General features: G+C 42.0%; 1 protein-coding gene across 6 annotated transcripts in view; it reads right to left on the reverse strand.

Annotated features, from left to right (window-relative positions):
* Nucleotides 1-25,491, reverse strand: part of mvb12bb (multivesicular body subunit 12Bb) — a 39,617-nt gene extending 14,126 nt beyond the window's left edge. For 3 of the 6 annotated variants that reach the window (XM_061818082.1, XM_061818078.1, XM_061818077.1), the window contains exons 1-8: nucleotides 25,425-25,491; nucleotides 23,376-23,475; nucleotides 17,379-17,474; nucleotides 13,433-13,523; nucleotides 12,352-12,481; nucleotides 10,369-10,479; nucleotides 5,896-5,957; nucleotides 500-535 (exon numbers count right to left, since the gene is read on the reverse strand). In XM_061818082.1, coding sequence (XP_061674066.1) covers nucleotides 500-535; nucleotides 5,896-5,957; nucleotides 10,369-10,479; nucleotides 12,352-12,481; nucleotides 13,433-13,523; nucleotides 17,379-17,474; nucleotides 23,376-23,468 — 619 coding nt within the window. In that variant the 5' untranslated portion in view covers nucleotides 23,469-23,475; nucleotides 25,425-25,491. The remainder of the gene's footprint in view (nucleotides 1-499; nucleotides 536-5,895; nucleotides 5,958-10,368; nucleotides 10,480-12,351; nucleotides 12,482-13,432; nucleotides 13,524-17,378; nucleotides 17,475-23,375; nucleotides 23,476-25,424) is intronic. The other 3 variants (XM_061818080.1, XM_061818079.1, XM_061818083.1) reach the window with 2 other exon arrangements.
* Between the last annotated feature and the right edge of the window lie 513 nt (nucleotides 25,492-26,004).

Consider the following 26,004-nt stretch of genomic DNA (forward strand, 5'->3'; position numbering starts at 1 on the left):
ATATATATATATATATATATATATTTTTTTTTTTACATAACTACATATTATTCTATGGAATTCATTGGACTTATCATGATGGCAAAGTGTTATGTGCAAAAAGCTAGCAACATATATCTTTTACAATTTTATTAACACGCAGCACTTTATGTAAAAATCAAACTCCCTAAATTAAACTGCAACTTGCTACCAGAGGGACCCAACGAAGACTCTTATGTAGAATGACCCACTTACCTCACCATCTGAGACACACGGTTCCAAAAATCAGAATGCAGGAAGGGAGCCAAGAGGCAGTCCCAGTTGGACTCTGGTCCATCAATCTTCCAGAAAGTGGGCAGAGCCAGCAACACCATTGCTGAGTTTAATGCTCAATGCTCAGAGGATATGGTAAGTTGGGAAGCTCAAAAAGTGCAGTACTAATCATGTTGGAATGGAAAAAAAAACGGAGAGAAAGTACGTTCATTTTAAAAGACCAAAAAAAGAACAAAGTCCTTCTCACCATTCCTCTGCTGGGTGATCCCTTGTCCCTGGCCCACTGTTGAGAAATTAAACGGACGATCAGACTTTAATCGGCAATCAGCAACGCTGCATCTTTTTCCGACACTGCTGTGGCACTGCACCGATCCCCAGCTGGTGGCTGCCGGTAAATGTGCAGCCGAATGTCTGTCGAAACGGCCGGCGCCACTCTGGACAAGTGTAAAAGCTGGCAGAGGGCTGACAGTAAATTGCACGTGCCGGATGGGACGCAGCAGAAGGCACAATTACAAAAAAAAAAAAAAAATCCCCTCTTAATTAGCAGTTCGCTAACCCATAATGATGCGAGGACGGTGGCGAGCCGCAGAACGGCTAATGAGAAAGGCCGATGCGGAACACTTGGCCATGTGCTTGTGGTTCCCCTGAATGAGTGACCGACGGGCGAGTCGTTTGGCTCTGCGGCGATACCCGGGTTGGCCTGGTCTCCGCAACCCAGAGCCCCCAGTCAGCATCTTGTCCTCCGTATCGCGTTATTAAGTTGTCCGTGCTCACGGTCCCAGGCAATGTAAAGTGGCACCTCATGCAGTGAGTAATGAACGGCGCCAGAGCGGAAGCAGGAGGGATGACAGCCAATGAGGCCTCCTTGGCAGCCGCTAACCTGGGCATGCATCAGTTTAGCATCCCTTAGAACGCGTCCACCAATGCGCTCCTACCGTTTGTCGTTAATTATGCAAATGAGAACATGATTTTTCTCCACAATAAACGGGCGACACTTATTAGTATCATGATATACAATGAGTTTTTCTGAGCGCATTGTTCATTGAAAATTCTCAAATCTAAAGCCAAATATTATACTGTGCACTATTGCGCTCATTGCTATGCCTGAAGATATAAAGTTGTGCTTGCACTTCTTCACAGCAGAGTTTTATGCCACGGCAAGAACATTTCAGCGTCCAGTCACGTCTGAGAAGCTCCATTGCACTTTTTCCACAGCGGCTTCGTCCTAGCGCTCTGCGTGCTCCCAAAATCGCACCAGAATATGTATTAGAAAATCACTCATGACCAATTTAATAAGTTAGCAAAGCCATTTATGGCAAGTTTGATCATAAATCTCCGTAAACTATATTTAATTACTGGAATTTGTGAAATATTTTGATCAGGTTCTAATTTGATGTGTGATAACAAGGCCTGCTGTCCGAGAGGCAAAGGAAGGCGTCGTGACAGGCCCATCCATCCGGGCTGCCCAATTCTGGACATTGGAACTGATGGAGCTCTGCTTCTATCTCGGGGACAGATGGAAAGCGATGAGCGATGACGCTCCGCTGTCCAGTCAGGCCCGCAAAGCTTACATGCCTGTAAAAGTCTCTGATCGGACTGTTTAAGTGGGTCCAAATGCTTGAGGCTCTGGTCCATTACTCAACAACAAAAAAAAAAAAAACAAAAACATTAAAGCAAAGTTGAGTTAAAACTTATGGAGACTGTTGCAAAATATTTTTCAATATTGAGGTCTCAACTGAGGTGTCGGGTTATGGTGCATTTGGGTGAATGAATGCATGAATGAATGAATGAATGAAGCAGCACGGTGGCTCAACTGGTAAAGCTTTGGCCTCACAGTTCTGCCACAGCGTTCGAACTATGTCATGTGTTGTTCTTTCCATATTTGAGTTAAGTGTATACAAGATATACATTAAATTAAATTAATTAATCAATTAATAATAGGTGGGCACGGTGGATCAGATGGAAAGCTTTGGCCTCACAGCTCTGAGGTCCCAGGTTCAATCCCAGACCCGCCTGTGTAAAGTTTGCATTACTTGGACACTCTAAATTGCCCCTAAGTGTGCTTGCGAATGTGGCTGTATGTCTCGATGTGCCCTGCGATTGGCTGGCGTCTAGTTCAGGGTGTTCCCTGCCTCCTGCCCGTTGACAGTTGAGATAGGCTCCAGCACTCCCTGCGACCCTCGTGAGGATAAGCGGCGAAGAAAATGGATGGATGGATGAATGAATAAATGTGGTCGGATGCTTGGCGGTGGCCGAAGAGACCGCAGGCGCAGAATGGCAGAATGGAATGATTGAATAATGTATGACACTCTAAAGCGTCTTTGACTATCGTGAAAAGTGGCAGTTCTGAGATTCTAAATAAAGGAGACGCTATTGTTCTTATGACAAAGTTTGGAAATGACATTTTAATAACGTTTGACCTTTGTAATATATGAAGATTCAAGCAATATTCATGAACGCTGTTGTCCTCCCGACTGACTCTCTGCTTTGCCGTTTGCTGTGCAGCGAGATTAAGAGGCAAAGTTTGAATTTTTTCAGACTGTTCTGTTCATGTCTTGATGTAAACTCTGGCATTACTTCAGACAACAAGATTGGTTTGATAGAAACCGCATTCCATCTAAAGGAAAAGCGCGGCAGTAAATCTGCCCCGTACCTCCCCCATAACACTTCCATAAATGATTCATTCGGTTCGCTTTAACTGATGCAAAACAGAATCTCGGTGAGCTGCGCCGGCTCGAGTCCAGTCGCGAGTGGGGGGGAAGAGATGAGAACAGACACACAAGAGAATCACTTTAACTAATAATACGCTTTGTGTCACTAGCCAGAGGTTGTGTTTTTAATCCCTTAGACTAAGTAGGTGTGCTATTTGAAAATATTGGCCCGGCAGTGCAGAAACTGTTGAAATCCATCACAGAGTGAGATAAGGACTCAAATGACAGCCCCCTCCCGGGACCCCACCACCCCCACCAACCCCTGCCTCAGAACTACACGGCAAAAAATAAGATGGAACTTTTGTTTGAAACCTATTGAGAAACCTCTTAGCGAAAGTGCTACGCCAAAATAATCTTTTTTTTTCTCCGAGTTAGTCAATCAGGCAATTCTGTAGTTTGGGGGGGAACGAAGAGAAAGGAAGTCATTTTGCTTAATCAGTGAGCACCATCTGGAACAATTAACCAAATTCCACAGAACTCCAAGGATCAGTCATATGGACTTATTAAAGATCCAGAATTATACAAGTTATAAATCCTTGGAAAAACCAAGCGCACGCCTGCCTGTCACGACTATTTTAACTTCAAATACAGCGGAATACTTGATAAGGCTGGAAAGAGGAGATTAATATATGCAAATTATGTTGAGCATTTAAAAGCACCCCCAACAACTGTCTGGCGTTTTTTCCCGTCTCTTATTGCGCGCGTTATGTTTTATTCATGCACCAACTTACCTGTCATTTCATAAGCTATATTATTACGAGGGTATTATTAAATGGCGTAAAGTGGAGCTTTAATTGGAAAGCACCGTTGCATCTTCCAATTATTTGCTGCAAATTAAACGAAGATGCACACAATTTAATAAGATTTGGAAAATTGTTTCCTGAGAGTCAAAAATCACTGTCATCCTGTCAAGATATTTTGCAAACCCAAGTTAATTTTCAGCTTTCTATTTTTTTTCCACCTCCTCTTCCTTTCGAAAGATGAATTGTCTTACATCTTTTAATTGAACTTCCTCTAATGGATCGGGAAATAATTGCACTCCATATTACTCTAGATGAGTGCCAATGTCAGGATTTTTTTTTTTGATTAATGGGACAGATATGCAAATTGTATGACTTTTTATTGGATGAACAGGTGGATGTTTGCTGAACGCCGCGTGCGGGGGGACTTGCTTTCTTTGCTATCCCAGTTTTATATGTTTGATTTCCACTGAATGCATTATTCTTTGACATATTTCAAGAATGCAGCTTGGGTTCTTTCATTATATATAATTTTCCATCACAACAGACCTAATTGGGAAGGCACGGATCAAAGTGATGGTAGCGAGCGTGAGATAACTATGAAAACTTGATAACTGCTCAAATGAACTTGAACTGTCAAGTGAAAGCGGGATAGGGGAAAAAAAACTGAATGTGAATAGGTTTTAATATTCGGGTAATAAATGTCAGAGCGCCTGCACATCACATCTGTACATAATGTGACTGCTGATGACACGTTTCCCAGACATGTTACCTCTCCTCCCCTCGCCGCACTCGAGCTTTTTGTTTCGTCGGGAAGTGACGGAGGGTTTAATCACGGAAGCAGGCAATTCATCAATCCTAAAGAAGGCGCCGGTACGAGGCTGACAGAGCGCACATGGTTTTAGAGCAACTCCAACCTGGCCAGCTGTCAGCCCGCACACACAGACTCCCACGCACACACGCGCGCACACTAACCATTCGCAATTAAATTGCTTGTTGTCTCCAAGGTCACGCCAGGTCGCATTGTTAATGAACCGGAGTCGGGGTTTTTTTTTCTTTCGAACCTGAGAAACAAACAAAAGATGGGCTTCCTGTTTTTGTCCAAAGATGAATGAGGACTGTGGCAAGCGTATGCGCACTTTGTGCTAGTTCTTCACAGTCGCTCACATACATCCCGTTTACAACTGGCAATATTTCTTCTCATTCTAGGGCCACATATTATAGTCCCAAACAGGCATGTTTTATGACAATAGTTCATCTTTTTTTTTTTAACGATCAGTTAAAGCAGATTTTGTCTTTGTGTCCAGAATGTTTGTCAGCTGGGATGGGCCGTAAACATAATGATATGTGTCCAAAAAAAAAAAAAAAAAAAAAAAAAAGATGAATGTGCGGCTTTTATTTCCTGAAACAAATTCTTCTGTTGCTTGATTTCTTGTTTCTGACCATATTTGGATGAGCTTTAGTAAAGGGACCCCAAGCTCGTGTGTGCTGAGCAGCGGGAGGATGATGCTCACCACATGGTGTCTCTCTCCAGCTAGATAAAAAATTCGCCTGCTCCATGTCGTCACACAAACAGATTCCGTTTGGAGCTTCCCGGGTAGCTCAAATTCTGCCTCGAAAATTGAATTGCCTTTCACCTCCGCCTACGTCAAAATGTCTCTTTGGCCATAATATGGAATGCAGGCTAAATAATAAGGAAGTTTCTCAGCTGCAGATGGAGCAGAGAAGAAGTCAGCGTTATTGTGTAAATGCAGGGCTGTTTGTTGCCGTTGAGGTTCCTGACTTAGAATCCGGAAAGAGTTTCTGATGTGGGCTATCTTAATAAATTCTTGAAAAAAAAACAAAGTTTCATTCTTTGGTGGTAACCTTAATTAGCTCACAGTGGCCATGATCATTATTAGTAGTTAAAATTATGTTTTTGCTCAGTCAGATGACCAAAAATGCTCAAAACTGTGCACATTGTTTTGTGACATTTTCATCAGGTTACATCCTGCGTAAAATGTGAGACAGTGTCACATTCCCTTCTCTTTTCAAATGCACTGGGAAATACTCTTATTCCCACAACCCCCCCCCAAAAAAAAAAAAAAAACCCTACATTTTCAATTTTCTTGTTTAACGCCAATCAGAGTTTTCATCAAAATGCCATTGGTGACTTCGCTGACAGTCAAATATTTACATATTTCAGGTTCTACCTGCCACTGTGGAGCCGCCGCTGCTGCTCTGGCGCTCACACTCCGGCCTGCTGCTGGTCCTCCTATGGCAGACGGAAAGAAATAATAGTGTCAGTCAACCAATACTGTACTTCATGTGTTGAAAACCCAACCTCCCCCCCACCCTCCACTCGCGAACATTATTCCCTAGAAATCAACAAAAACATGAACAACAACAGCTGGTTGAACTTAATAATGAAAAGTTTTCATGACAGTTAATGGTTGCCCCCCCCCTCCCCATCCCCCAGTTTGATAACCACTGCCATATTGTATTCTCATAGCTTTTATTGGCACACGTTTACATGTAGCAGAGGCTCGGAAAGTCTCCGGAAATATTTAAGCGCCTCAGTCCAAAAGACAGACCGGAGCTGCGAAATCAAAGTTTGAGTCTAAACGGGGAAAATAAGGCAAAAGTTAAACCCGTCTCAATCGCCTGTGGGCTCGCGCAGACCTTCAACGGGGCTTTAGAGCAGGATCTTGTTAAGTCTGGAGGAGCCACGGGGTTCCATTATTCAAGGGAAGTCTGCTTTCGCCGTTTCATGGCCTTGTATTACAGAAAACAGCACTGAATGCACTTTGTGGGCAGCCGAAGTTAACAAACCATATAAGATTGAAATCCTCATCAATCAAGCTATCACAAATTACACCCCCTGCTTCACCCCTGCGGATCGATAAATCCACGGCTAGTGAGGGGGGGGGGGTTGTGGGGGTGCTTCAAGAGAGCTGCAAAACGTGACGTGCCTTGGAGGTAGCGAAAGAATACGGCGGCTATAAAACAAACGATCTCATAACAATGACGCAAAGTAGTCAGTAATATCATTAAATGGGAATTGCTATGATTAGAACACACACATTCAATGTTATACAAGACCGTGCAGGTTAGTCGGATTCTGGAGAAGTCACTGCTGTGCTATAAAAGCAAAAACAAGCAAACAAACAAACAAACAAGCAGCTTGTGGAGGCAAGAAAGCGCCCAATGATGAGTGCTTTGTTTTTTTTTTTTTCATTTTATTTTATTTTTATTGGTCTTCTATATATGTTCCAGGCGTATACTACATGCTGTAAGCTCGACGTGTGGATAGCAGTAGTTGGGAGGGATATAAAACGGAAACGCTCCAGCTAAAAGGAAGAGGCCGTACGCAAATTGCCCCTTTGGAAGACTTAGCTCATCGAAGGAGAAAAATAAATACCATCATTTCTATCAAGTGCAATAAAACAAGACTGCTGACTGGCTGGCTGCGTTTATTCATGAGCTGAAGCCCGCAACTCACATTTCCTTGCAATGAAAGGCTTGACTTCTTTTTTTTTTGCGCTCATTTACATTAGCATTTGGCCGTGCTGAATGCAGACCAATGGTGAATTTTTAAAAGGTTGGCATCAATCTTGCAGGGACGATTGCCATATTGGTTGCAGACTTCTTTTACCTCGCAAAGGTTGATTCCGCAGCTGAAAGGGAAAGCTGCGCATCTGTCAAATCACGCAGACATCCAGCACAACTGGCCAAAGGGTTTAAATGTCTTTTTCTTTTTTTTTTAGGAGCCGGGATTTGTTTTTGTCAATCAATACCACAGAAACACCATCAGAAACTCAAAGAGATGTGGGAAAAGTATGTCGTCGTCTTGATATTTCTACAGGAAGCTCCCGAAACGCTCACCATGGAAACGTTCCTGCGCGTCGCGTACGACGCTTTGCTAAAGTAAACCTCGAGGGCCGCTTTTGCCATCTGCTCTCATCCCAAGGCCGTCTCTCTCCAAATTGGCCTTTCCAAATACAATTTCAGGTGCTTTGCGGAGGCCGACATATGGCAAATCAATTAGACAACTAATGCCCAAAACAAAAACATGGCAAGTACATTTGCTAATCAACGGCGGTGTCGGGACTTGCATTACCGGAGCCGTCGGAGTTTTGGTGACAATTAATCCTCATTTCAGTCAAGGAGAGCCATATTGACATTTTCTTGAGTCATTTGAATATTCAATTACAGTGTGTAGTTGTTCATCACATGAAAGTAAAACAGCCTGGAAGATTTACACAATTATTGCACAGATGAAGATATTTTTGTTCCCATGAAATATGTCTATTTTCAGATTCATATTGGTCCCACAAAGCAAATCACAGCTGTTCACTTCACGTCACAGTGTTTTTGAAAACAACGTTCAAATCTGACACCGGCGTTCTTCATTTTGGGACGTTGTCTATGTCAGATAGAAGAGAGTGAGAGTGAGTGAGAATTGATTGTGCCCACAGAAGTGACGATGACGAAGAAAGTGAAAATCCCGAAAATTCATCTGTTGACATACACGTCTAGCCTCCCCCGCGACAAGACTTCCACACCTTCCTCCGTTGCTGACGCTGCTGCTTCTTGGGTGCCATCATTCTCCTCCTCCTCCTCCAAGCTCAGTGTCAGAATTTGGTGGCAAAACGCCGAAAGGATTTTCAGCCCGTCAAATCCTGGCCAATCATTCAATCATCTCTGGCATTGTTCAGGAGCCACTGAGCCAATTCTTGCTACTTTTCAGAATGAAAGAATAAGTAAGAAGGGATTTGTACACCTTTGATGGATGATCGTCTGTCAGGAATCAGACGCACAGTCAGGGTGTCTTTTTCTCTCGACAGAAAAGTGTCGGAGGAAGTCTTGTCCAACCAGCCTGCGACGCAGGCTGCTCGGATCTCCCGCAGAGGTGCTTTTGCCACGAGTGTCACAGCCAGTAGGTGGCCTGATCCACAATGTATTGAGATGCCAATTCTCACACGGACAACTCTTAAGGTGTCACGTACACCAAAGTCAGCTTTGCAACGGAAACAAAGGGACAAGTAATTTTAAGACACTTGCGCACACTCACACGAAACTAATTGCTTGTCCATTTGTTTAGCAGTCAGCAACAGATTTGCATCTAAACGTTTTAGTGACTCAATATGCTGCGACAGCCTGAGCTATTAAGAACTAACTATTGCGATTTATTCTTCATTTTACTTGATCTACCTCTACTAATTGGCGAAATATAAAATATCACTTCAAAACAGAACTACCCTGCATTTGTCTGTCTGGCAAAGCTAGGCATTGTTAAAACTTAACTGATATCGTCAATCAATTCCAAAAATTTGACCACGGGCAGCGGGAAAATAATACCATCGATTTTCTTTTGCCGCTAATCCTCACGAGGGTCGCGGGGAGTGCTGGAGCCTATCCCAGCTGTCTACGGGCAGGAGGCGGGGTACACCCGGAACTGGTTGCCAGACAATCGCAGGGCACATTGCGACAAACAGCCACACCCACGATCACACCTAGGGGCAATTTAGAGTGTCCAATTAATGTTGCATGTTTTTGGGGTGTGGGAGGAAACCGGAGTGGACGGAGAAAACCCACGCAGGCACGGGGAGAACATGTAAACTCCACACAGGTGGGGGTAGGATCGATCCCGGGTCCTCAGAAATGTGAGGCCAACGCTTTACCAGCTGCTCCCACCGTGCCACTGGAAAATAATATTCAAAAGTAATAATCACAGCTTTTAGAGTTACCCTGAAAATTAAAAAAACGGATGATTGGTGACTGCATTTAAAACATTTTGTGCTGATTGTTGAGAGCACTCAATGAAGACTAAATACCAATGCAGTATTGTACATGGGACAAGGTTACGAAGAGTTACCTTGTACTTCAGCAATCACTGAGTCATAAATCATTTTGGGTATTTTTACTCTGTGAAAAATACAAAAGCGGCATCGGCAGCGAGCCGCTCGGAGGTGCAATCCATCCCAAAGTCGGATCCTCATCAAACTTGAAAGCGGGATTCAAAAGAGAAGAGAATGACAAGTAAGTGCTGCGAAGGCACACACAGGCCTGCTCACCGCCTCTGAATTTTTGATTTAGTGCCGTTTTAACGTATGACCGTGTGATGGCTCTCTGACACTGCGCAGCTTTTATGTGGCTTTCGCTCAGGTCAGCAAATGACAGCCAAGCCAAACCGAAAGCCACATGCTCTGGCGAAGGAGCCAGGGTCCCGTGCCAAACTCACCGTGACAGCGTTTCAGCTGTTTATTTGCGATTTGCAGGGGAAATCCCAGGCTCTTCATTGGCATAAATAATTGATCTTATCTGCGAGGATACAGCAGAAGGCTGAGCGGAGAGCGGACACGCACGCACACTTCAGCAGGCCAAAGATCTTGGAGCTCTCCTCCCTTCCTGTGCAGCTGTTGCTCCACCCCCTGGGCTACTTGGCCTCTCCGTTTGCATGCGCCGCATTGCTGTGGTTGAAGTCCCAACATACACTAACTGGCCCGTCTTTGCCTTCTGGGAACGCTGCACACGTTTAGCCCACATTGATCCGTGGACTAGCTCAGGTCAGAATACTTGATTGCGTATTGTGCCGTAAAATATATGGTAAAGTGACAAAAACAAACATGATCGTGAAATAAGAAACAAAGACGAAGGCAAATACTGCTGTGAAAAAATATTACCTTTCAATATCGGAGGGGACATCACTTGGAACTCTGCTGAATCTCTCCTGAGATGACGGCAGATGAGGAACCTCCCCCTTCCGATACCATATCCCCATGTTATTGATCTCTCTGCGGGACATTTTTTTTAAAAATTATACGCTGAGAAAGTGATCAGAGCCCAAACATTGCTGTCTTATGAAATTAACACAAGCCACACAAACACACATGCAATTCTCCTGCTGTAACAGCAGTATTGTTGCATTATCACTTCCTTCCCACGTCAGGTTGTTGTCATGGTGACGGGTGAGCCAAAATTTTGAATTTGGGGGAAAAAAGACAATGTGAACAAGTGACTGGGTTGAATGGTGTAATTTTTTTTCTTTTTTTTTTAATGAGCCAGGTTCTTAAACATTTGGCTGTTCGCACGAGCACAGCACAACTCCACTGAAGTCCCACAAAGAGATTTTTTACCTGAAGATAAGGTGAGGGGGTGAGTTTTAGGGTCTGACACTGCTTGATAACTGTCGCAGTTTCTTCTTTCCTCATCGCTCCTGGCCACCGTTCAAACACTACGATGGATGATTTATTTCTCCACGATATATACATTGAAGATGAGCAAACTTGTAGAATTGTAGGATCTCTTGATTAGACGAGCTAATTTTATTTTCTCTACACAAGGCAATATGGGTAACCACAGAGGTCACCAAGACTAACAAGTGGCTAACAACTCTAGAGACTGTAAAGATGATTGTGGACTTCAGGAGCCACAACCCTGGCCCTGACGCTGTCCAACTGCCTTGTATCAACCGTCGAGACCTACAAGTTCTTGGGAATTACAGTCTCAAAGGACCTGAAGTGGGAGATGAACATCAACTCCATCCTCAAAAAAGCCCAGCAAAGAATGTACTTCTTGCAGCTTTGGAGGAAGCGCGGCCTATCACGTGAGCTGCTGAGTCGGTTCTACGCAGCGGCCATCCAATCAGTACTGTGTACCTCCGTCACAATCTGGTTTGGAGCCGCCACAAAAAAGGACAAACTCCGACTCCAACGGGCAATCAAGACAGCTAAATTGATTATCGGAACGACTCTACCCACTATTGAGCACTTACATGCAACACAAACTCGATCCAGAGCAGGCAGGATCCTTTCGGACCCTCCACATCCTGGCCACCAGCTCTTCCAGCCCTTCCATCGGGTAAGCACTACAGATCAACGCAAGCCAAAGCTAGCAGGTACTCAAACAGTTTTTTCCCCTCTGGCAATTCAGTCATTAAATTCTTAATCAGCAAATTTGCTATTTTCTGCCTTGTGCTATTGTTGGGATACTCACTCACATCCTGCTGGTCCAATCAATATTAGTAATTAGTAATATATTTTGTAGACTATCACACGATTCGTCACTATAAACTGCTCCCTTTACACAACTGTCATTTCACTATAACGGGAATCTCGAATGGGTAAAGGGACTCTGCACAAGCTTTACACAATGTGGGACGTTGACACGCTTCTCTCTTACCTGTTCTAAATGAAAAAGATTTTACATCTTGCGTGACTCTCATAAGGAATAGTTCCTATAAATAGAAATGTCTCTTGTTATTTGTTGTTGTTGCTTTGTTGTTCTTGTTCTGTTTGTCGTACCAGGGCAGCACCGACTGCCAGAGAAAAAAATCCCCGTGTGTTTTCACACACTTGGCCAAAAAATCTGATTCTGATTCTGAAGTGAAGGTACGTTCATTTCAAGATGGTTGCACCCCAAAAAGCAGACATAGCTCTATAAACATGTCAACTGTGCAGGGCATTTCAGCAACTGTATAACAAAAGTAACAATTGAAACGTTTTCACCCCTTGTGGAAAAGTTAAGCTGTATTCATTCGAAACGGTGCTTTCAGCTATATGCTATTTATTATTATATATATATTTTTTTATTTTTATATTGGGTCTTATTATTAAGATTTATGTATATTTTTATACTCCTGTTACTCGCGGCGGTTAGCAACTTACCCCATGCAGGTGTAGTTGAGAAGATGAAACTTGGATTTGCCAAGCACCCGGATGTCAAAGACGGCCGTGTGCGCAACTGCACGCGGGCTGATTTTCACACAAAGCCTCCTCTTCCTCATGGCGGCCTCGTCTGATCAGGCAGATGGCAAATGGCACCATGTATTCCTTTTTTTTTTTTTTTTTTTTTTTTTTCCCCAAGCCCAAAACAACTCAAGATATTTCCTCTTGTGGTAAAAAGCTGACTCGCTTTTGGCCAACAGTTGTTGGCAGACAAAGGCTTGATAAAACCTAAGTCAGAATTTCACATTGATACCCCCGTAAATACATTCCAGTATTAGCTTGCGTGCAAAAACAAAACACAACTAAACAAATATGCTGTCATAATTTTTAGAAATATTTCTGATGAAAGAAGCAACAGAATCCTATTTCGACATTAGTGCAGGATAGCGGATTAAACTGGTTCCGGAACAGAAACCCGCGCATTACACCACACGTAGAGTACATTAAACACAGACCCACATAATGTAATTAAATATTTAATTTCTTTTGTGAAACAAAAGAGAATGTCTTTTCTTCTTTCTCACAAAAAAAACATGCAATCCTTTTGTATATTGCTTCCGTGCTTTTCTCATTTATTTTTCCAGAAACATTGTGAGTGCAGCATAAATGGAATGATAATAAAAATAATAAATAAGCTGTCCTTGCTCCACACACCAAAATATTATTACATTTCCGAGGCATGGAGAGTGAAGGGGAAATACATAGCACTCAAAAAGCACTAAAGCATTGGGGAATGCATTTCATTAATATTAGATAACCCCTATCCACTCTGCCTCTTCCCAAATAAATACATAAATAAATAAGACCCTCATAAAGAAAAGCACAGCTCCAGCTTAGATAAACAATGACTCATGATTCGCTTCTTTTATACCTCTGGGGCAAAATGTTTATTTTATTCCCGCAGTTGACCATAAACTAAGCTAACCTGGACCCATAAAACAGTGAGCGTCTTAAGCAAACCTGCCGGTTAAGAGTGCGCGAATGTGAGCCGGGCAACGGCGGCCATCGTCCGTTTGCTTACTTGTGTCCAACGTTTCTTGCACTGCGACGAAGCCCTCGGGCAGTGCATCCTTAATGTCCGTCAGCTTCACATCCTCGACAACGTCAGGGCCCTAACGGACAGAATCAGAGCCCATTGACGCAAATAAAAATGTCGTTTTACTTTGGAGAGAGTATGGCAAGTAGTCAATTGATAACCAATATAAGTCTTTTAACATGGGTGGAAAAAGTAGCTGAAATAATTACCAGAGATGTCAAAAAATACATTTTTACAATTCAGCTAGTCTACGTTTCCATTGTATTGGTCAGATTCAAGAATGATATTTGGCCCATTTAGAATGATACAATTCACTTTGAGGGTAACGAATCAATGCCGTATGCTTTTCCTTCGTATTTTTCTTGTTGTCGCTACAAACTGAGTTAATACTCCAACTGAGGCTCAAGGGAGTATAAAAGTTACGTTCACGATGTGCCGTTAGCATTCGTAGGTCAATCCTATCGGGGTTTTTTTCAGTCGCTAACGTGACAAAAAAGAAAAGCGACTTCTATTAAGAAAGGGAATGCATCTGCAAAGTCGCAGGAATGCGCTTGCGCACCACTCGTGGGGCCAAGTGTTTTTATCGAAGTGAATAGAACCCTTACAAATGACGCATTTGTCAACTTTTTTCTTCTATCTAGCAGTTGTAAAGCATCTTCTTTTCACCACTGATTCTTTACTGGTCCTTCGTCCATCGTTGCTTTCGTCGTGTGTCTCCTCTGTCCAACAATTGAGATCTTTGCTTTCTTTGGATAGCGTTTCAGTCACTGTGATTTGACGAGCCCGTACGCGACAGCAAGCCATCGTACTCAGAAATCGGCACAGTCAAGCCCGAAAAATCACGCGCGTAAAATTTGTTAAGAGTACAAATACATAGATATGGAAAGACGTCGCTTATTTTGTTGTAGTCTTGACGAATGTTCCCTCTAAGCTGCACCACTGCGCAATTGTGCACTTGTCGTACACTCTCAGCGCACATGAAAACCGATCCAGCGCAGTGCACCACAGCCTCACGTTTTTTTTGGGGGGGGTTTGTTTTAACACGGAAGCACATGGTCACAATGAGCTGCTGCTCAGCCTATTTCTACTTTCTAGTTTACCTGACACCGCCCCCCCCACCCTCTCCGCTCTTAAAGGGGTACAGTCATAATTACAAACAGAACACACACCGTAACTTTATATCTGCGGGCATGACTGAGCACACCTGTACTTTTTTCAAATGCGAGTGACTGGCGTTTAAGTCTTATGAGCCCAACCTGAAGGACTGGATTTCACTTGCGTCCGATATATATCCGATTTAACCTAACCTCATATATGATAGAGGCCTGTTTAGAATATGAAAACAATGGAACTGTAATATTTAAAAAAAAATCATGCATCAATTAGTAGGTAAATTTTTGCACTCTTAGTAATGAGACTTTTCTAAAAAGATAAATCTACCTTGGTCATTGTGTCGCCAAGGAAAGGATGCAGTTTTTTGTTTGTTTGTGTTTTTTTCATTCGGTGACTGCGTCGTCCGACATTTTCAAGCGTGACTCTTCCATGACTTCTTTACATTTTCATTTTCGGCCATAATAAATTGCAATAATACACAGCCGGAGAAGAAAGTGGGCTGAACCAGGCGTGACTTGATGGGCGGATTCTTCTACTGTAGTTGCCTGACAGTCGTTGCCATTAGAGAGATTTCTTATTCATAGTTTTTACACGGATTTAAGGAGCAATATGGATGTATGTTATTACTATGCATGGGAGCTTTTTCGTTTTGTATTTGCCTCTTTTACTGGGGATTTCCCCTCCTCCCCCATTAGAAAGTGACAAGGGGGGTTCATCTAGTTCAACCGGAGTATGATAAATCGCAAACTATTTACTTCCCACCCATATAATTCAAGGGATAATTTTACAGAATGTGTTTTTGTCATAGACAATTACAGTGCGAGCTCCTTTGACTGGCAGACAAAATAGCCTTTCTTGATAGCTCTGTCGTGTTTTATTTGTGTCAAAGTCTTTCAAACAATGCGGACAGACGTTTTAAGAGAATAAAGAGGAACAAGGGCAGGGCTATTTGTGTGCCCTCCACTAGCCAGCAGTCCAGATTGAACTCGGGCACGAGGCAGCTGCTCCCGCGTTGTCTGGACGTTAGAGGACATTTTGTAAATGTAATCTTGTAATCTTGTCAAAACAGTAAATATGCAGATTTTCTTGAACGTGCTTCGGACTTTGCATGTTCGGTGGACACTTCTTTAGCTAAACCTGTATCATAGAACCCAATCCCAGTCTCCTCTCAAATTTACCAATTATAGATACTTACAAAAATACCAACATGAGTCAGACAGGTTTGTGAGCTTCGTCATAAAAGATGGCTTTCTATTGTTTTTGAACCAAATACAGAACACAAACTGACATAACAGAATTGAATAACTTGAAATCCGTATATGATTACACAATGGACCTTTCCGACCTGTCAATCACTCGTACAATCTTAACCCCTGCCTTGACCTCTAACCTCTTGTCGTCATGTCCCACAAGCAATGCTGGTTATCGGTCGCGTGCGCTTTGAAAAGTTAATGCTACGAAGAAAATGGTCCTCGGATGCGCTTGGGGAACGTGCAATCCTGATGAAAGATATCCTGCTCGGTTACAAGGGTTCTGCTTGATTCATTTTCCAAAGCCTAAAACACAGTTGAGGAAGTGTCTACGATGGAGTAAGGCTCGCGGAAGAGCGCACGTACAACTCAATGTGGACAATATCAACAAACACAAAGCTGTATGACCGAAAATAAGGGAGAAGTAACTTCTCTGAGTTTGATTGAATTCTTATCAGTGCTTTATACATTGCAGGAGAACAACTTTCACTTTGTTAGTGTATCACTGACCTGCTGAATGAAGTGTGTCATGTCGGGTTAGTGATACGTAAATGCGCGAAGTCATGCAAGAGAAATGTCTGTTGGCCCATTTGTATCACATCTAACTTTTATGACAGAGCACTGGGTTCCATTACGAGCCAAGTCAAATGAATACGCCCACTCACTTCGAAAGACTACAATGATATTGCTCGTGATCTTGCCAAGTGAAAAGTACTCACCCTGCTTTACATGCACTGTACGATTCCACTATTTTATCCTGTTGGATTTCAATATGAAGTTTGTGAGGCGTCAAACTTTTTTGCATCGATCGCCAAAGTTTTGCTCTAACTCTGACACTGCGTCCTGCTCTGTCCAAAATCTTAATTCCGTGTACATATCCTTGCGTGAAATATTTGAGACCTCTATGTGGAACTCTCTTGGACAAGTCTGACGCATTTGGCAAAAAACATACCACAATATTATCTGTAATACGCGATAGAGAATCCAGTTCACACCTGTTATGTTCAGTCGCCATTTTGGAAGATTTTGGGGCATGGCAACTGTAGCGAAGGGGGGCGGAGCTGAAGATCGCCAGTCGGAAAGCTCCATTGTAAGCATTTCAATGATAGAAAAACTGCTGATGAAATTAAACATCAACCTTGTCTAACGTCTAACATCTCGCTTAATAAAATGAATGCTTTCATGTACAGTCATCATAATCTTCCTTTTCTCAACCGATACACTTTGATTAAATGATGATAACTAGTTAAAATACAGCTCATTGTTGTGTCGGAAATAAACAAATAATCTCAGGGGGACCAATGGCGAGAAAAAATATTGCAATGAGGTAATACACATTTTCATTATGCATGGAATCCATTATATGTAAAAAACAACAAACAAACAAATAAAACATCAAAACTGCACTGCCAGTGCTGCCCTTTTTAAAATCGGATTAATCAGAGCACGAAGCACGTGAAAACATTCTGGGTGTATAATTCTCCAAAACAGGCAGACGGGCAAAAAACATGCCACAGATTGATTGCAGAACGCTCAAGGAAAGTGATACTTTGCTTTCCGCCACTTACAGGTTTTCTGCTGAAACAGAGGTAGCGGGTGACCTTGGATTTGAATAAGCCGTCCTTCCACAGGTCAGCGTCGGAGCCATCTGTTGTTTGTGCTACCTACATCAGAAAAGAAACATAAAAAAAAAAAAAAAACAAGTGGGATAAAGTTAATGTATGTATGCCATGGGCGTGTTGCCATTGTCTCTTCTTCCTTGCATACTCGCTTTAATTAATGCTTGCCTACACGAGGGCTCCATCTCATTAGAGCTCTGCTTGGGTAAAGGAGTCTTAGCCTCTAAAAAGCTGGCTAAAAATATCTTCCCTCGGGAGAAGGCTGATTAAAGCTGCCCCGACAACAGTCCGCTCTAATAAGGAAACCATACGTACCGTGGCAAAATAATATATATATACTTAAAAAAAAAAAAAAAAAAAAAAAAAGCACTACCCCCCCCCCCCCCCCCGCCCACATAGCCAAGTACAGGTAGGACAAGAATACAGCAGCTTGAAGTTTGACTGCTGTGCACCCTTTGTGGACCCATCCTAGTATTTAATGAGACAAATGTTCTCACGGTAAACTGCTGAGCACAGAATGCAATTTAACCAGTGCGCAAAAATGAGGCTACGCCCCAATAAAGGAGCGCCTCGTCCTTGTATAATAAGCTCATTCATAGTTATAAAAGATTGACGCGCACGGTAAGAATAATAGATTGCGTCATATTGACAACGCCGGGGCGCCGCGAGTCGAGCTCAAGGTCCTAAACAACATTGCGGCGTGCGGTGCGGAATAAAATATAACCTGCAGACTCGTCTGTCGCTGGAGCAAATGCGCTCGGTTGTGGCGTCATGTTCCATTGGCCCCAATGGGAGAATCACCTAAATAACTGCCAGGGTTATTTTCTAAAGGGATCCTTTACAAAGAAGAGTCAATCTAATGAGGTTCATTCAAATGAAGAAGTCATAGATCTCTGCACCCACCCACGCGCATTCCCCCCCCTTGACAATAATGATGAATGACCCCAGTGACTGGGTAAGGGGGGGGGTGGACTTGGCACAGGGAGATTCATGCAAAACCACAACAGACAAGATGGAATTAGGGTGGGGGCCAACTTGACGCAGGGAGCAGAGATTGCGAGGCCAAAAAGACGGAGTGAGCGTTAGATGAGCGGCGTCGCCAACAGCACTTCAACTCAAAGTCCCGCAAGGAGATCGTACATCACAGAGCGTGCGGCTCCTTTACAAGACAAGCCGTCTCTGATGCTTTTTCCAGGTCAGTAGTCGCAGCATTCTGTCAGCATAAGCAAAGGTCCGGTATTGTGAAACCCAAAGTCAAGTTGAAGAGTAATGAGGACACGGTCTTCTTAGGAGGGACCGCAGGCACGGACAGTCCTGCCGCGGGCGGGGGGCGGCTCCACAACGACGCAGTTTGAATGTCAAAGGCCGACGACTTCGCCGTGGCGCCGACAATCTGTAGCGCTGCTCTGCGTACTTCACAAAGAGGTCCTGCGCCGGATGCGCGAGCGCCAACAGATGTCAAAGCTCTGAATGCCACGGGAGTGTCTCGATTTAGAAAAGACACAAATGACCGACTCAACAGCTACATCCCAAAAATCTTGACAACACGAATGAGAGTATTGGAAGAAAGTGCTCAGAAGATGGATAAAGAGGAGCAAAGCTGGACAGAAAACGGCAAAGAGGCAAAATCCGAAAACCGATTCATGTCCCGATTGTTTACATAGGGCGCAGAAGACTGAAAATTGCCATTTCAATCCCTGGCATATTGCATATTGCACAGTACTCCATGTGTCTGGATTCTGATCTGAAAATTGAGCCGTACTTTGGGTACTTTACAAGTAATTTGTGATTTCCAAACACTGTTCACACATTAACGGGCACTTCCCCTTAGTTCGAGTGAAAAGTAATTTTTTTTTCATTTCAAATAATAGGGCCAAAGCCACTTGTTTTGAAATTTGGTCAAATTGATCTATTTTCACAAATCAATACTATCAGTAAGTTCTCGTTCTCTCTGACTGTGCAATGTCAAAGTCTCAAAAAACACCGTTTTGGGGGGTTGGTAAAAAGTGAGTGTTTTGAAGATCTTTATTCTATTTATTGTATTCAAACATTTCAAGCGAAACTAAACTGACTTTTACACCAAGTAAATTGAGACAAGATCATCATCATTTTAGTCTCCATTTTCGGAACACATTTGTTTGGTGGTGTGCGGTGACATTTCTCTAAAATGTGTTCCATGATCTGATCTGGTTTTATCTGGCTTTGTTTTGATGAGATTTGATTTGTTGCCTGTTTTCCACATTCACGTCTTGTCTGCTCGTTTGGGTTTCCGTGGCCGCCTGTTCTTGTTGGCCCGGTGGCTTGCGTCAACCAATCAATTTTCTCTAGCCGCTTGCGCCTTGTCAATTTGTTTGTATTTAGTTCACTGGCTTTGCGTGTTTTTTTTTTCATGTTGTGTTGAGTATTTTATTTCTTAATTCTTAGTTTGAATCATCATCATTGTTTGTGACTTTATTAATGTAGTATTTAAATCAATCATTTTTGAAAAAACACGTTGGACATGAGAAAAGTTGAAGCACATATGATTGCCATTATTCAATTCTTCCACAAGAAGTTTGAGAAAGATTTTGCTGCACCTTTTTTCAAAAAGCTGCAATTAGAGGCGCAATTGTTTTGTTTTTGTTTTTTTGGGCGGTAGTAAAACTCCTGAATCTGACTGAAATACATTTTTCCATCCAAGTACAATTAACCCATTCATTCAATTTTTTGCCTTATTGAGATAAAAGTCTCCTAACAGTCAAGGAAATAACAATCAAGGAAATAACACGTCTTTTTCGTTTACCGCATAAAACAAAGGGCAAAAAAGATGCCCTCTCGCGGGCATTTCTTCTCTTGGAAAACGCTCCATGTGTACTTGAGGCGGCCATGTTGGGTCAGGAAGGAAAGGGGAATAACTCCGTGCTAACTTTGACCGATGATTTAACCAAATTATGGCTTCAGATTAAAACACTTCAATATTTTGATATACTGAAGGATATAATACATGAAAATCATGACGTCCCAAAAATGGCACGCTGCCCACAAATTTAATAAATATCAGCAAGAAATTTGTGTTTTTGATGATACTGTACTTTAACTACGAAGGAGGACAACACATTTTGCAGAAGATTTACCAGGTGCAAACAGCATGCTGTTGTCAAGCTCTAGAGAAGAGATGAAATACCAAAACAATTTCTTTTAAGTGCACATTCTTCCTTCAAAACTGACAAGCAGTTTGGGATTCTTATCCCTGATGCCCCAGCAAACGCAAAAGCAATCTTATTCCTCTGAACTAAATGCAAATTTTCCTAATGAGTTTATGAGAGTAACAAGTCAAATGCTTGTGAATTTGAAAGGCACCCCCGATCCCCTTTGCGACCCGTGCACACATTCAAAGTACGCGCGAGCGTGCGCGCGGCGTTTGAAGTCGGGTGGCTGCTCACGCTCGAGCAAGGCTGCGGATCCCAGTGGAACCGTGTTTGATCTGGGCTCGTGTTGGAACGTTCTGCTCGAGTTCAGAGATGAGAACACGGAGCAAAAGAGTTAATCAGCCCTTTGATTGGCTGTATAAAGAAAAAGGTAACCGGTAAGCACTCAAAGGAGCCTCACACCGGAGGCTGAAAATCAATACAATGTAATATTGCCAGATTTCCCCCATCTCAGCACATCCGCTACCAATTTGTTTGCGTTCCAAATTTAAAGATGAAAAACAAAAATCCTTCAAATGATGTTCCTGAAGATGCGAATAGTCTCAAGCACACCCTGAAAGTTATTTCTCATGCACCCAAATGAATTCATTTTAATGAGTGATGAATAAAACATAAATAATATCTCCAAATAAAGTGCCATGATGCATTCATTACTTTTGGAGACCTCCAGGGTTGCGTGTGATGACATTTGTGATATCCAAATGCAGACAAACTTCCAAGCTCCAACACAAAGGAGCAGAGGTGCGACCAAAAAAAACAATTAAGTCTCAAGTCCCAAATCCAGTCCCAAATCAAGATAAACAAGTCCCAAGTCAATTTGCAAGTCCCACACTTCGGATTTCGAGTCCTTTTGACTTATCTTTCCAAAAACTAAATAAAAAAACACTCTAATTAAAATACTTATTGATAATTAATTTGTATGTATTGTAAATGGCATTATTTTTTTAAATATAGTTTAAAATCCATATTTTTTTATCAAAACAAATTTGATAAACACGTGCATTGAATCCATCAGTAAATTAAGGGAGTAATCACAATTTTTACACCCTCAGAGCCAAGCGTCAAGGGATCTTCATCTATTAATTTATAATTTTTAAAAAACACGCTCATTCACAAAAATAATATTTCCTTTAACTTACTTTGTTGCACAACCCTTGGGAGCAAAAACTGCTACCAAACAATTTCTTCAACATTTATTGATGAGCAGCAAAAAAAAAAAAAAACATACAGTAAGTCACCGCAACGCTCTCACAAAAGAGGAAACTAATTATTTTGAGTGACTGACAACAATATAGATGCATCTTATATTGTGCACAAATAAAAACCATCATGTGCCAATAAAAATGGTGATATACAACTAGTGATTGAAAGTATTGGGACGAAACGAGATTTTTATTCTTCATTAATTGATTCAGGCCTTGTAAGCTTAATGAAAATCACTTAGGTTAGGTACGTTTGTATTTACCAGTTCATAAAGTAAGAAAAGTACAAAGGAGTGAAAAAAGAAATTGATCACAGATAATTTGGAGGACGGAAGCCATGTTACGTTTGATTAAATTTGTCCTGAATGCGTGTGACAGCACAGCTGTAAAAATGCTCAGTGAGTGGCCACCATCAACTGTCACAGTGCGCTAAAATGACCCACATGCTAGGAAATGCTAGCAAAAGTTAAACGAAGGTTTGTCGTGCGCGGAATGGCAAAACTCCTTCTTGAGGATCGATTGGCATCTGGATAAGTCACATGTTGCAATCCTTTTGGTTTAAGGAATTACAAGAAAGTACAGTAAAGCCTCGGTTCTCGAACGTCCCCGTTTTCGAACAAATCGGTTTTCGCACAAAAATTTCGAGATTTTTTTGCTTCTCTTTTCAAACAAAAATCGGTACTTGAACGCCCACGACGAAACCCGTAAATAACATATTGCGCGCTTTGTTGTGCATTCCCACGGCGCCAAAAAAACCCGGAAATCGCATAATGCGCGCAGCGCAACCAGCGCACTTTTGTTATTCTGTATAACGCAGCCTCTGTATGCAGACGTGTCCCAGGAGTGACTGTTGTTTTTCTTCTTATCGAGGAGGACTACCGTATTAAACCCCAATCATGGCAAAGAAGGCAAGTAGCTTGTTTAAAGTTATTTTGCACTTTTGTTAATAAAAAAAGTTTACAAGGCTGGGGGCCAAGTCGCTAAAGATACGGCAATGCACTCCCAGCCTAGCGTACTCTATTACTAAAGCATACATTTTAAGCAAAAAATAAATACATTTCTTAAATTATTTTATTACATAAAGTATTTAAACTATACACGTATCTCTACTATGCAGTTTTCTATCAGGAAAAGCTAAAAAAAAATGCTTTAAAAAGCCCAATTTTTAGGCTTGGAATGCATTATTTCTTTTTCCATTCATTGTAATGGGAAACATTGATTCGGTTTTGGAACAAATCACCTCTCGAATCGTTTTCCGGAACGCATTGTGGTCGAGAACTGCGGCATCACTGTATACACAAGCAGAACATTCCTCACTGCTTCTTAGAATGCGTGAGACAAACTGCACGGCAATATTGTCCATTTGGAACAGAACACGTTAGTAGATAAGCTTATGCATCGGAATGCACGACCTTTCCATTTTGCACCCGTTTTTACATCCCAAACCTCTTGTAAATCAGCCCTTTTGTGTCTCAACTCCCATCAATCCATTTTCTGTACTGCCAGATACATGTTTATGGATTATGTCACCCGAGAGAGAAAAAAAACCTACTTACAACAAAGTAGTCATCCGGAGCCTTGCTGGGTGAAGAAAGAACTCCGACTGCAGAGATCGGCTCTGTCGGAATCTGCTCGCTCACCACCGACATGTTCTGACTAAGATGGGAATTTGCAATTGGAATTTCGTAAATATTTGCTTGATATATGGTACAAAAAATATATATATACTTGAGCACAAAAAGACCTGTGGAGGTTTGCATCATTAAGCTTCATTACGCAACGATTGGACAACGTAGTTCTCGGCTGAAAGGTCCACAACGGCACCGTATTGACTTCTCAATGAGACTTATTGGGATGTAAAAGAAAAAGCGTCCTTCTAACTGAGGATCAAATGACAACGGAGACCAAACCAGCTTTGGAGACCACCCAATTACTTCGCCGAGTCACAAATTAGACAGAGCAATCGCATATTTTCAAGGAAGTCCCCATCAATTGCTATCCATCCCCATCCAAGGGAATTTTGGCCTAATGGGGACGCAAGCCTTTTACGGGCTAAGTGGCTTCGCAAAGGTTTCTGATGCAACTTTATTCAATTAGCTTTAAAGCATTGTTGTACTAACTGACAAAGTTAGTGCATTCAATCTTGATGTTTACGGAATCTATCCCGATTACGTTGATCAAATTAAGAGATTCACTCCAGAAAGACAAATGACAAATGACAAATGTTAGATGGCCGCCGTTATTCAAATGAAGCCGGATGGCCACGTGACGACCGGTAATTGAAACCCAGATCTCTTTAGAACGTGAATTTGAAAACCTTGAATCTTTCGAAGAAGTTTCAGAAGCGCCAGCAGAGCATCCTTGAGTGTGAAATGTTTTCAAAAAGAACTTGGAAGTTATGATTACTTATGTGAAGAAGCTGAGGCAAAATGTAATGGATGAAACGCCTTTCCAAAGCGATGTTGAAATTAACCTTTCCAATGGCAATATAATGATGTCGCACTTTCCGAGAAGATTTAAGCCGTTAATTATTATTACTGCAAATATTTTTTTCCATAGATTGTATTTTATTTTATCCATCCATCTATTTTCTTTGCCCCTTATCCTCACAAGGGACACAGGGAGTGCTGGAGCCTATCCCAGCAGTCAACGGGCAGGAGGCGGGGGACACCCTGAACTGGTTGCCAGCCAATCGCAGGGCACATGGAGACAGACAACAGTCGCACTCACAATCACACCTATGGGCAATTTAGAGTGTCCAATTCATGTTGCGTGTTTTTGGGATGTGGGAGGACACCGTAGTGCCCTGAGAAAACCCACGGGGAGAACATGCAAACTCCACATAGGCATGTCCGGGATCGAACACAGGACCTCAGAACTATGAGGCCAACGCTTTACCAGCTGATCCACCGTGCTGCCCCTTTATTTTATGTGGGAAGCTTTTATTTATTTGAGAGTGTACTGCATTTTTTTCACATCTTGTCATTTGATCTGCTCCTGTCCCATTTTTTTTAAATATTTTGTTTGTCATTTTTATTGTTTTTATCCCATTTTAAATGTTTTATCTCTTTGTTTTCAAATGCCATTAATCATGTAAAGCGCATTGAGTTGCCTCGTGTATGAAATGCCCTATACAAATAAATTTGCTTGTTGTTTACACAAAAGATAAGGAGTATTATTTATATTTTTGGGGGGCGGAGGGGATTTTTGTTCCCTCACTTATAGGCTCAAAGTAAACCAAACTGTCACCTTTCAACCAAAAGACTTTGCAAACTGTGACATTTGCGATAAACGAATGCGATGGCCGTATCCATGCAGACTTCTACTTATCCAAAGGTTTTCTGTTGTGTTCAACTGCAGTCGGAACCGATCTCAGATGGAAAAGATGGACAGCGGCCTGGACTACATGCTGGTCAATCACGAGGTGCATGCAATGACCGTCATTCCTACTCACACTCACATCGCATTGTCGGCACGTAGGAATGGAACTGAACCGGACTGCTGCACGCCTTCCACACAGACTTTTACAAATCATTGTTATGAAATATTGGATATCACAGAAAAGGAAGTTAAAATGTGTTTTGTGCAGTTTAGTATTTGTTTACCTGACTGAAAGTTCTCTGCCCCTTCAGCACGGTCTCTTCAGACTTTGCACCTCCAACCTGCACGAAGTCAGAACCGATAGGGTCCACTTAGAAATCATTAACCATTACGAGGCTGCTTATGTTTTTATACGGTTCTTCCCATAATTCTTGAGTGCTAAAAATGAATTCTGTTTCTTCAGAATCTGGTAGATATGAGAAAAAAAGTCCTGAAAAAACGAAAACAATGAAATATAACTTCTTGTGGTTGTAAAGCTGTACCAAAAATCTTGGAAAATGCCTCAAAAGTCACGCAAACTTTACATTACATTACATTACTGAATATTCTTATGTGTAATTCATTTTTCCATCCCGTCCACTCAATGGCCTCAGGTTTGGTGATATTGTTTCCCAGTGCAACTTTTTTTTTTTTTTTTGATTAACTATTGAGCAATTCTTTCTACATACACTTAAATGCACTTCATGCACTTCTTAAGCACCGTAACAGTTAAACATGTTACAAAGCTATTGACGTTTTTGTCACTGCAGCAGCCTGAAAGAGAGGAATTTTATTCCAATATGATATTTTTTGTCTAGTTTCAAG

Source organism: Syngnathoides biaculeatus, chromosome 4 (genome assembly GCF_019802595.1).
Source record: "Syngnathoides biaculeatus isolate LvHL_M chromosome 4, ASM1980259v1, whole genome shotgun sequence".
In the NCBI taxonomy this organism is placed as follows: domain Eukaryota; kingdom Metazoa; phylum Chordata; class Actinopteri; order Syngnathiformes; family Syngnathidae; genus Syngnathoides; species Syngnathoides biaculeatus.